General features: G+C 33.1%; 1 protein-coding gene across 1 annotated transcript; it reads left to right on the forward strand.

Moving 5' to 3' along the window:
* Positions 1-4,359: 4,359 nt before the first annotated feature.
* On the forward strand, positions 4,360-8,843 carry LOC140037882 (E3 ubiquitin protein ligase DRIP2-like). The gene is made up of 7 exons (XM_072083038.1): positions 4,360-4,465; positions 5,368-5,467; positions 6,195-6,615; positions 6,700-7,079; positions 7,186-7,236; positions 8,258-8,336; positions 8,676-8,843. Exons 1-7 carry the CDS (start codon positions 4,360-4,362, stop codon positions 8,841-8,843), a joined length of 1,305 nt encoding a protein of 434 aa, XP_071939139.1.
* The last annotated feature ends 3,228 nt before the right edge of the window (positions 8,844-12,071 follow it).

Here is a 12,071-nt window from a genome sequence, read left to right on the forward strand (position 1 = left end):
TCTCTTCCCTTCACCCCTTCTCTCTCTTTCCTTCCCTCACCATTCGTGCGACCAATCACGCCACCAGATTTGATTGGGCTTTTAATGTTAGGTTCAAAAGGCGGCATTGGGTTGGCGTTTAATGTTTACCCAGATGGGGTGAAAGCCCTAAGGCAAGGAGTGTAAGCCCCACATATTTTTTTTATTTTTTTATATATTTAAAAAGATAAAAAATATAAGATACTAATACATACACACACATATGTAAACCATAAGAAAAATCATAATATAAAATTTTAATATATTGTTGCTAGAAATTATGAGATTTCATGACTACAAGTGTTCAAATTATAAGGCTAATGCTAAATTGCTTGAACCTACAGCCTATGTTCCTTCAAAAATATAATCATAAAATATCAAAATTTAAAATCTAGTCATGTTAGTAGAAAATAACTATATATTGGCATCAATAAAAAGGGAAAAAGTATAAGAAGCAAAGTCATAAATGCTTCTACTTTGAATTTTTTAAAACAATTTTCAAAGAGAAAACAAATAAAATCCTTTTTTAAGATTAATAAAAGAACAATAATGAGATAAGAAACAAAGATAGGAAGAAAGAAAAGCAAAAACAAAGTTGAATTTTTTTTTGCAAAAATGTTATTTACGCTCCCATTTTTGTTAATCACACTCTCACTAGAATTTTAATCATATAGTTTTCATTTATTATACTTATGATAACCAATGGTGGGAGTGCAAATAATGAAAAATGAAGTGCAAATAACTTCTTTTTTTTTTTCTGAAAAAAAAAGATCCCTAACGCCCGAACATCCAATATCCTAAACACCTAGACGTACGCTCCATAACATGGGATGAATGTCCAATAATACTTATGTCCCATTCAATCGCCACAGGCATTTAAGGCTCCCCCGAGACTAGATGTGAGACCCCGAAAATTCACTTGTCTTTATAACCCTTATGTGAACTCACTTGCCTTTGATTCTTGGTTGCTTTAATTGTTGAGTTTGAGCCAAGGGAGTGAATTTTGTTAAGAAAAGTTTCATAATCTCAAGTTGTTAGAAAATTTAGAAATTTTCGCAGGAGGCTCTGCGGAGTTTTGGGAAATTGGCTATAACTTTGTATAGAAAAGTCGGAATTGAGTTCCGTTTGAAACTAGACTCAGAGAGCTTCCTACAGTGTAAAATTTAGAGTTTGATTCAATGTCTATAAATTCTAGGAAATTAGCAAAGTTGACCGAAAATTCTGCCCTGCACATGTAAACATAGAAATGTTGTAGTAGCTTATGGCTCAATTTGGACCAACTTATGAACTAAATCTCTTTGACGTGTCTTCTAAAGATTCTTAGTATTTGAAGTCTAGTTTTTTTAACAAGCCAAGTTATATAAAGTTTTGATATTTATAACTCAAGTTATAATTTTTCTAAAAGAAGGGCATAAATTAGGGTTTTTGTGCATACTAGGGTTTTGGTGTGTGTTTTTCAACAATTGTTCATTCAACAATTGTGCTTAATCATATGCTCAAGAAAGTGATATCTCAATTGTACTTGAATGCCTAATCAAATAACCATAAGCATTATTCGCGCAAGGCATGTGTTTATAACTAGTTCTTACATGATATGTAATGCACGATTGTATGGGTGTCAACATTTGAATATTTATACCCAAAAATGATTTGTGTATTAAAATCATTTTCCATCTTTTAAAACTTTTCCTTGAAAGAAATTAAAATTAACCTTTCCTTTTTCTTTTTGATGGTATTGACATGGATAAAGCTCAACTATCACTTACTTGCTCAAGTTTGTTACTGATGTACCCGTGCTTGAGGTGATTACCAATGTACTTATACTTGAGTTCAAGTTCGAATACATCAAAATTTCTATATTAGTGCCCCCAGTAATTTAAAATAAAAAATTTAGTCCATGTTTATCTTTTCCTTTTTTTCTTGCTCTTTTTCCATTTTTTCTCACCATATCTGATATTAACTAATTTAGCCAAATGATGAATCAAAACACTTCCTATCAGATTAAGGAGAGACCCCAAAAAAATAAACATTAAAAAATCAATCAAAGTCTCTTCTCTCATTTGTTAAGGATTTCCTTTTTTTAAAACAAAATCCATCAAACACAAACAATAGAGAGTGAGCATTAAAGTGACGTTAGATCGGCAATAGTGAAGGCTCTTTGGTATGGTAGGTGGTAGATCTATAACAAAGGAAGCGTTTTGATAGTTGCAGTGGCACCTATGCTAGAAGGGCTTAGTAGTGAGAGAGGTGGTGATGAAGGAGCGATGAATTTGTGAGAGGGAAGGAGTAAAGGAGTGTGGAATAGTGGTGAGGTTTTGAGGGGTTGAGAGAAGGGGTAAAAATTTGGGAGTGTTTTTCAAGTAGTGAAGAAAGATTGAAATATTCAATAATAGAGAGACTTTAGCATCTTTGTTTTTTTTAAAACAAATATGATTAGATGATATTGGCCACTTAGTCTTTAAAGTTAGAATGGTTACAAGATGTAATTTGTTCAAGAGGTATAGACTTTTTTGTAATTTTACATATGATATATTTTAAAAGGAAAAAAAGCTCGAAATGCTCAATGAGCATTTGAGCAGAGTATCTACATGCTCAAGATTAGCTCATCAAGCCTATTGAACACCTCAAGTTCGACTCAAGTTTGAAGTGAGTAAACTCGAGCCAATTTTTTGACTAAGCTACTCACCCCTACAATGCAAGATTGTATGTGTGTCAATATCTCACTATTTATGCCCAAAAATGATTTGTGTATCAAAGTCATTTTCTATGTTTAAAACTTTTTGTAGGAAGAAATTCAAATTAAACTTTCCTCTTTGTTTTTGATGGCTAAATCTCAAGCATTCACTTGCTTGCCATATAGATCACAATTTTTACAATGCTAGACTTCAATTTTTAACAAAATAAGATGGATCCACATAAACAATTTTTAACCTTGATAGAACAAGACAATTTACATTGATGTGCCGAAGTACGCTACATAGAATATTTTCAAACTTTTCTATGGGGAAAAAGTTTATTTTATCAAGGATATTCTTGAAAATTTCCAATTAGCGGGTGAAAAACCTCAATTGCCCTTCCTTTAGTTCAGTCTATGATTGTGAAGAATAAAAGCTTAACAGCAATCAAGAGCAAGAGAATCTAAATCTTATCCACCTATAAATTCAGAGTTCAAAGCTATAAACTTGCCATTCCCGCTTTGCTAAATACTAGATTATGTATAATGCAACCACATTTCATGGAGATAGAGCAGTATGAGTCAATGTTGTTATACTCGGACCGGCTAGCGATTCGGCTAAACTATTGGATTAGGAATCAATTGGTTGGATTGGTCTGACCGTTCTCAAAAACTTGCTAACGTCAGCATGATGTCATAATTATTTTATATTTTTATAAGTTTCAGAAATATTGAAATTAAGTTCTTGGTTATATTCGGCCAATCATACAAAATAATCCAAAAATATTAGACTTATAATCAAATATACACCTAATAATTATATATAAAAATGTAAATTCATGCCTAAAATATGTCCATTTTTCAAAACTACTTGAAAAACTAAATTAAAACAAATTAATGCAAGTTGGAATCATTGATGCTAAATCGATAAAATGATAGGGGTAAAACATCTTGATTTAGAAATCATTTAGGAAAGTGAGTAATGTTGGTGTTTACACTAAGTGGGTGGCATTTTCATACTCCTATTAATAAATGAAAGTGTTACAATTTAGTTAATTCAAATTATGTTTGGGAAAAATAAGAAAGAAAAGTTTGAGAACTGGGTCAACCAGTCGAATTGGGTCACTGGTTAGCCGTTTTTTGATGATTTTGACTGGTTTTTGACCAAAGCGATTTTGTGCTACAAACTAATTCGGGAAGAAGGCCGGGTTGGACTGGCCGGTTCGACCGGTCCAATCTGGGTCTAATAACACTAGTATGAGCAACTCTCCTTGAAACAAAATGTGAAAGACGTCATACCTGGCATTCTGTGATCCTCAAATCTGATTCTAATTAACCTCTCCTTCATTTCCTTCAAATATTCTTAAACTCTATTAATTTCTCCTTAATCTCATTTCTTTCATTTTTATTCACTTGTTTCTCTAGATTGATACCGATAAAAATCAATCACAAGAAAAGTAGAGTAACTTTCAACACTTAAATGCTTCAACCAATTTTTTTGATTCATTCCTCATATGATCTCAAAAATCTTTCCCTTTTACTCACCCTTTTTGCAAATTTATTTTTATAGAGCGACATGTAGTAATAAAGAGGCCTCGGGAGCTTTGGGTTGGAATCTTTAATGTTTTTTCTTTTTCTAGAAGATTAAGAGCGTTTTAAGGTGAAAGATGAGTTTCAAAACTCGGCATGCAACCATTGAAAGGCTTTTGGCTTGTGGGATTTGCCAAAAACTTGTTAGGGATTGCACTACAATTGACGAGTGTTGCCATACTTGTAAGCATCTTCTTTGCTTTTTTTTCCCCTCATTTTCTGTATTCTTTTTACATGATTTTTCCTTATTTAGATTCTAAATCAAATGATTTATATATACAGAGATGTGGGTTCTAAATTTTTTCTCAATTCGAGTTTGAAGTCATGCTTTGATCCATAATTTTCATGGTCCTATTGATTTTTTCCCCTTCTTTCTTGAGTTTTTTTACATTCTCTAGATGTGAATTTACCTAATTTTATCTCCGCTTGATCAAATTTTTCTCAATTTATGCTCATCCGATCAAGATTTTGCACCATCATGTTACTATAAAAATTTTGATTTTTGTCAATGGTGTAATTTCACCAACCTCAAATTTGATTTTCTAAAATTTCATTTTAATCTACCCTAGCTTTACTCAATTTACATTCACTTTTTTCTTCTTCTTCTTTTTTTTTTTTTAGTTATGTGATTAGTGTTTGAGTTGTGTTAGTTTTGGCAACAAATAGTAAAGTAACAAATTTTTCATTTTTGATCAGATTTTTTTTTTAATTTTAGGGCAGGTTTCATTTTATTTCTTGTTCTGTTGGTACCCTGGCTAAGTGACTAGGCTACTGAAAACAAGGAAATTTTTGAAATAGAAAATTCTTTTTTCTCCTTGTTTCATCATAATCTTTGTATCTAACAAAACCTTATCAAAGTCAACTAGAGAAATTTCATTGAATTTCAAGACTATATTTTGGGAGAATGTGTCAATTTTTTGGCACTATCATAAAGATTTTTTGATCTTAGTTTCCTCAGAGTTATGTTGTAGAGAATATTATTGCATGATTTCATCTTTGTAGGTGTTATTTTGCTTTTTAAATTGTTCCACAGTGTAAAATAGATTGAGTTTAATGTAATTTTGGCTTTTGTCATTGCTGAACAGTTTGCAAGAAGTGCATAACCGGAAAGATCACTGAAGAAAACTTGCGCAACTGTCCAGAGTGCAACATAGATCTTGGTGGTGCTCCATTGCAGAGGCTCAAGTATGAACTTTTCTTCTTTTGCAATTGATTGATTTCTTCTTCTTGTGCAAAATCATGTACTCTTGCTTCTCGAGATCTAACCAACTAATCAGTCTAATGAATGGCCCTTTGCTTGAGGTAAGTTGCTAGGTATTAACATGTATTTCCATTAAATTTACAATTAGACCATGTGTTGTACAAAGAACAACATGCAAATGCATGTGTTTTTACGTGTGGTGCGATATATTGTGCCAAACCTAACCTATAATTGATTTTGTTCTGGTAATTGATTTATTCTTGAGATTTGTGGCAAGGGCAGTAAGACAATTTCTAGACTATTATCCTTAAAGATAGAATCGATCTCATGAAATTGAGAATTAAATGGGATGTTCTTGTTGAATTAAAGTTCCATTTTGACCTTAAGGCCTCATAACACCTTTCCGTGATCATGTTTAGAGGTATGGACTTCAGCCATATAGTGTCATGAAAGCTATTAGATGAGGATACTTCCTCTTAGTAGTAGCTATATCTTTTGGTATTTACCTTATCTACCCTAACAGGATGACGGGGAATTAGGATACCCTTAATTTTCATGTGCATAAATTATACTTTTTAACTTACCGCAATTTACTCATCAATATGATATGGTGTAGGATGTTAAATTTTATGAAGAACTTCACTACTCTAAATAGTGCATAAATTACTTACTAATTGTCACTCAAAATTTCTTCATTTTTCAAATTGACAGGCACGACTATCGTTGGCAAAGTATAAGAAACAAGTATGTCAGCATAAAAAAATTAGCGAAACCAAAAGTGGAGGATGTTGCTCGTGAAGCCAAGAACCATGTTGATAATCCTCCAGTGAACCAAGTGGCTTCAGAATTGCCTATTGTCGATAGAAAAGGAAAAGGTAAAGTTTATCAATTGCCAAATGAATCAGTGGAAACTGAAACTGAGCCTGATGTTGAGCTATTGTCCACTAGAAGAAAGGAGAAATCCGTTTCTTCTTTAGTTGGTCAAATTGAAACTTCAAACACAATTGCTCCACCTACCTATCAAAAAAGGAAATACACTAGAAAAAACCCTATTCTTTCCTGGGGGGCTTCTCTATCTAGTATGAGTTCTACTCAAGAAGACGAAAATCATTCTCAAATCTCAAGTAATCTTGTAAGTGTATAAAATTTTTTGGTTTTTTTAAAAACACATTGTTCTTTGCTTGACTATGACATTGAATTTTTGATATTTCTGAAGAATCCTTTTGCTGCCTCTGAGCCCTTAAAGAAACAAGTGGCATATAATAGCCAAGAGCATGGAGGGGAACCCTCGAAAGAAATGAATGACTTGCTGAAATCCCTAGATGGCTCAGTTGAAGTCGTAACAAAATCCAGACGTAGGAGGTCTTCTGCCAAAAAAGCTGTTGCATCTGAAATCAAAATAGGTGAATCACATGGCATAGGATCAGCTTCTCTAGCTGCTAGTCCAAAAAAATATAGAAAAGGATGCCCAAGAAAACAAGACAAAAATGGTCTCGCTGAGGATCTGAATATTCCCACCCAAATTGTGGTTGATTCTTCGAGTGTTTGTGGAAGAAAGAACCAAGTTTGGTTCCAACTTGTTGGCTGTAAGAAGCAGTAAGGCTTAATTTCCCTGCAATAATTTGATTAAGCTTTAGAGTAAATACTTATACTATTCAGCTTTCTTACAACATGTATTGGATATTTTGATTGACTCTTTTAGGGAAAGTTGTGGCATTTTACCTTCAATGCCTCCTCAATATCTAAGGGTTCAGTAAGTCCCTCAATAATGTTTGTTGCTTGCATGTTTTTCAATTCAAACACATACATCCTTTTGTTTCTGAGATCTCATGTAACTTACACAGGAGTAGGTAGCTTGGATGACTATTAGTAGCAACCACCACAAATGATATTTGATCTGGATTGAAATGTTGACACATCTTGTAAACAAAGTGATTTTTTTCCTTTTCTTTCAATGTTTCAAATGTTAATTGAAATTCATCTTAAATTTAGGTCATTCATGCAAAAAAGTTTAGGTTGATCTAGTATCACATGCACATGCAGATGTAGTATTATTAAGGCCTTTAAACAATCTATTGTAGCTTAGTCGTATTTAACATGACATGAGAAGTAGCTATATAGCTTCATATGGTTTGGTTCATGACATCCATCTGAATAAGATATAGAATTATCTTGTTGATTCCATCCCAACTTCATCTATTTGTTTTGTAGTTACTTATCATTCAACATATAACCAAAGCTATAAATTGAAACCCTATATGAAAGGTCAAGGGTGTTTCAACTTTGGAAGCAAGAAGTTTTAGTGTATTTTTCATTTCCATCTATTTTAGCGAAAGATTCATATAGGTTAGCATTGGGATAAGAGCAACAAAGATTTTTGTCTTATTATTTTTCTTGCTCAATTATTATATTGCTGCATATGGTAATGAGAAAAAAAGGCTAGTAAGCTTCTGGATAGTGGAATAATGCATGCATGTACAATTCAAAGAGTAATCATGACCTAGCTTATGATACTTTCTCTAGATTTATGTTTGGCATTAAGCTACACAAATCGATTGCAGAGATCACAAAATTCATTAAAACCATATTTGACTACTTGGAATTATGTCTTAAATTTTTTATATGATTTGAGAAGGTAAATTTGAACTAGATACAAAGTGATGAAGTTCGGACGCATCTTAGCTTTTTCTTACTTTAGACTTGACAATTATTTTGTTTATTTAGACTTTCTTGTGGTTTAAAGTAATGTTTTCTTATTTTGTCAATTGTTATAGGGATGTCAACATGCCTGCTAGATTCATCAAGAAATACCTGGTGGTGAAGCTGGGCCTTCAAAGTGAAGATGAGAAAAAGGTCCAAAAGCTTAACTCATAACTTGCTTCCGTTTCATCGTACTTTAGGCAGTTTTTTTGGGTACAATTACTTTCTTTATTAATCAAATTTAGCTAGTACAAAACTTTTCTTTTCTTGCCATCATTGATATGCATTTAAATAAATTGGAGACACGGTTTTATTTTGTTCCTTTTATACACAGTACTAATGCTTTATTTTTTTTATTATCCATATCTGAGGCACCAATTCATGTGTTATAATGTGAAAATCCCTATCTCGTGTTAACTTGCTTGTATTGTTTTGCTACATATTTTGGGGTTTGCTACTATTAAATTAATTTATTCATCTCTTATTTTGCAGGTGGAGATTAGTATGAGAGGTCAACATATTCATCCAGAAATGCGACTGCATCAACTTGTAGAAATGTGGATTAAGACATTAAGAAAACCAGAAAGGAAGAAAGCTGTAACAGTGGGTAGCTCAGGCAAAGATTTTGTAATGGTTTTCATATATAGTTTGCAGTTGTAGAGCTAAACCCTATTGAGGAGTTTTTCCTAGCACTTAAACTTCTAGAATTTATTAGAAAACTTATGTTCTTGAACTTTTTCAGCTTTCCTTATCTATTTGTTGTTGTTGTTGTTGTTAAAGTTTGAACCTATTTGAACTTGGATATAGGACAATGAAAATCTTTTTTTTTTGTTTATGAATAAATAAAAAAAAACATTTGTTTGAACCCAATTTTTGTGGTGTGTGGACTCATGGATATGAGGTAGTGATAATTAAAAATATCTATGGCTTATTTCGGAGATTTCTCTGGGATGGTTAGTATTGTTGGTCATCATTTTTTTAAAACTTTTTTTACTTAGTAAAAACAAAATGAATAAATAAATAAATAAATTTCTTACCTAGCCTCATGGTAGATTTGATGAAAATAAAGACCAGGGGGAAATAATGCGGATCTATTGCATCCAAAGTTTTTTGGAAAAATGGCTGTAGGTTTTCTTTAAGGAAAATATTTTTACATAATTAGCTAGTTGAAAATTGTGATCTAAAGTCTAGAAGTAGGGTCGAAAGACAAATCAAGCTACTCGGTACTTAAATCGAATTTGACTCATTAATAACTTGTTTGAATTTTGTTTGTTAATTAATCAAAATGAAGTTTGAACAATATTTTGTGTTTGATAAATTATTAAATTTGACTAAAACTTGGCTTGATTAGCATATATTTGAAAATGATAGATAAAAAACTTAAGTTACTAAAATAATAGTCAACTCCATCCATGATAAATTATGTATAGAATTGGATCGATTTTAGTCTTCAACCAATCAATTGTGCTACAAGTAACTATCAAAAAGAAAAATGAGACAATATTTATTCTAACTTTATTGGAGTTGGGCTACATAAGAAAAGCTCGTAAGAAATGATATGGACCATATTGTCTATAAAGGAGAATGATTTGAGTGACAATTTAGTAGCACTTTTTTGTATGCACATCATTGCGTAATTGACCAAAATCAAGAATTCTTTTGTTTTTATCGGTGTTGCATATATTTGTTTCATTTGTCATTTTGGGTTATGAAGTTGCACCAATAAAAAAGAAGGATAATTGTTTGCTTCAATTTTCTATGTTAGGGCTGTTCACCATTATTTATGAGGTAAAACTTAGAATATTCCCAACCACCAAAAAAAATTTATACAAATACGTTACAAAAAAAGCACACGATATAACTTTCCTTTATTGCTAAGTAATCTTAACAACAATGAACAACTTTTTGTCATGCTATAAGAGGATCAAAATATAACTATCCACACTCAAGATACCATGATAATATTAAATAGTAGGATTACTTATACACATAATATATAAAAAATATATCATCAACACTCAAATAGACATCCATATGATATTCTCTATGCAGATTAATTCGATGAAGTCAATCATCTTATCAAGGTAGCTAAAGTTGAGGCCTCAGGACTTAGAAATCTTGGGTTCAAATCCACCTGCCTTGTTATTCTTGGTTTTGATGATCACAAAGAAATTTGAAATGTTTATACTGACCAAGAAAGTGAACACTTTGATCAGGTCTGATGGAACAAAGAAAGCATATGTTTGTTTAACTCCTGACTAAGTTGCTTTGGATGTGGCAAGCAAGATTGAAATAATATGAATGAATTTAGTCATTGTTTTGTTCCGATCAAAGATAGTGTCTTTTAAGTATGACAATTTTGCTATTCTTGGTATTTTGAAATGTATCTAACCTTCTTCGATTATAAGTGTCTTTACCTATCAAAGAATCAGATTTGGATAGGTCATGAAATGCAATTCAATCAAAAGAAGAAGCAAAAACAGGACACTCACGTCGGACGGCCGAAAGGAATCTGTCGGACGTCCGAAAGGATAAAGAGCATCAAGAAGGAAGTTCTGTCGGACGCTAGTGAGGAAGCATCGGACGTCCGGAAGGTTCGGACGCTTGCCATCGGACGCTCATCAACCGCATCGGACGTCCGAAAAATTCCAAGATGACTTGCCAACTCTCTGCCTGTGATCGGACGCTGTGCAGTCGGACGATATAAACGCATCGGACGTCCGATCCTCAACTTGGCTGTTCTTCGGACGATTGGTTCGGACGATGATACTGTCGTCGGACGTCCGACAGCCTCAACGGCTAGTTGACTCTTCAGCTGCCTTCTATCCGTTGGAAGCATTGATGAAGCCCATTTTTGGTTCCCTTTAAAATCAAACTGGCCTGAACTAAGGAGGGACTTTTGCACACTTTGTTTACAAGATCTCAAGAGATATTTTAGCAAGAAAATAGTCTTCAAAGCGAGATTTGTTTGAAAGTGGTGTGAACTTCTTGTGAGCATTTCTTTTGTGGTTGAAAGGATCTTTAGTGTAGCTGTGTTGAGGGTTTTATGAGTGTTTGTAAAACTTCCTAACTTGACTAAGTGAGGCTTAGGGCAAGGAGGAAGTGCTCCCTCCATTGTACATCTAGTTGATCTTCTTTCATCAAAGAGAAGTTGCTCAACCTAGTGATTGGTCTTCAAGTTTGAGGATAGCTTGGTAGACACTTGGTTTGATTCTCAATCTTACTTTTCTGTTTAATAAAATTCTCATTGCTTATCTATACTTGTTTTTCTGATCAATATTGCTCTTGTCTTCTAATCTACTTGGTTGATTATTACTAGAAAAGAAGGTAAATTTTATTAAAGAAAAAGTGCATAAATTTGGTTAAGTTTTTAATCAACCCAATTCACCCCCCCTCTTGGTTGTCTTTGGGACTTACAATTGGTATCAGAGCTTGGTCTCCTTGAGATTAAGTTCTAACGGCTTGGAGTAAAGATGACAACCAGTCATGCTATGTTTGTTGAGGGGCAATCTGTTACTAGGCCTCCCATGTTCAGTGGCTCCAACTATGTTAGCTGGAAAGAAATGATGATTATCTTTTTACAATCTATTGATATTGAACTATGGTTTATTGTGAGTGAAGGACCGCATGAAGCTAACTTTCTTGATGCAGAAACAGGTTTACTTCGACAAAAAACGAGAGCTGAAATGAATGCTCAAGACAGGACTAACCTCACATTGAATGCCAAGGCGATGAATGTTCTTTATAGTGCCTTAGATTCAAATGAATCAATTAGAGTAAAAGGCTGCAAATCGGCCAAAGAAATGTGGGATAAACTAAGAGAAATTCATGAGGGTGGTGACAATGTGAAAGAACAGAAAAAGGCTATCTTGGTCACAAAATATGAAT

This window comes from Coffea arabica, chromosome 3c, assembly GCF_036785885.1.
Source record: "Coffea arabica cultivar ET-39 chromosome 3c, Coffea Arabica ET-39 HiFi, whole genome shotgun sequence".
In the NCBI taxonomy this organism is placed as follows: Eukaryota; Viridiplantae; Streptophyta; class Magnoliopsida; order Gentianales; family Rubiaceae; genus Coffea; species Coffea arabica.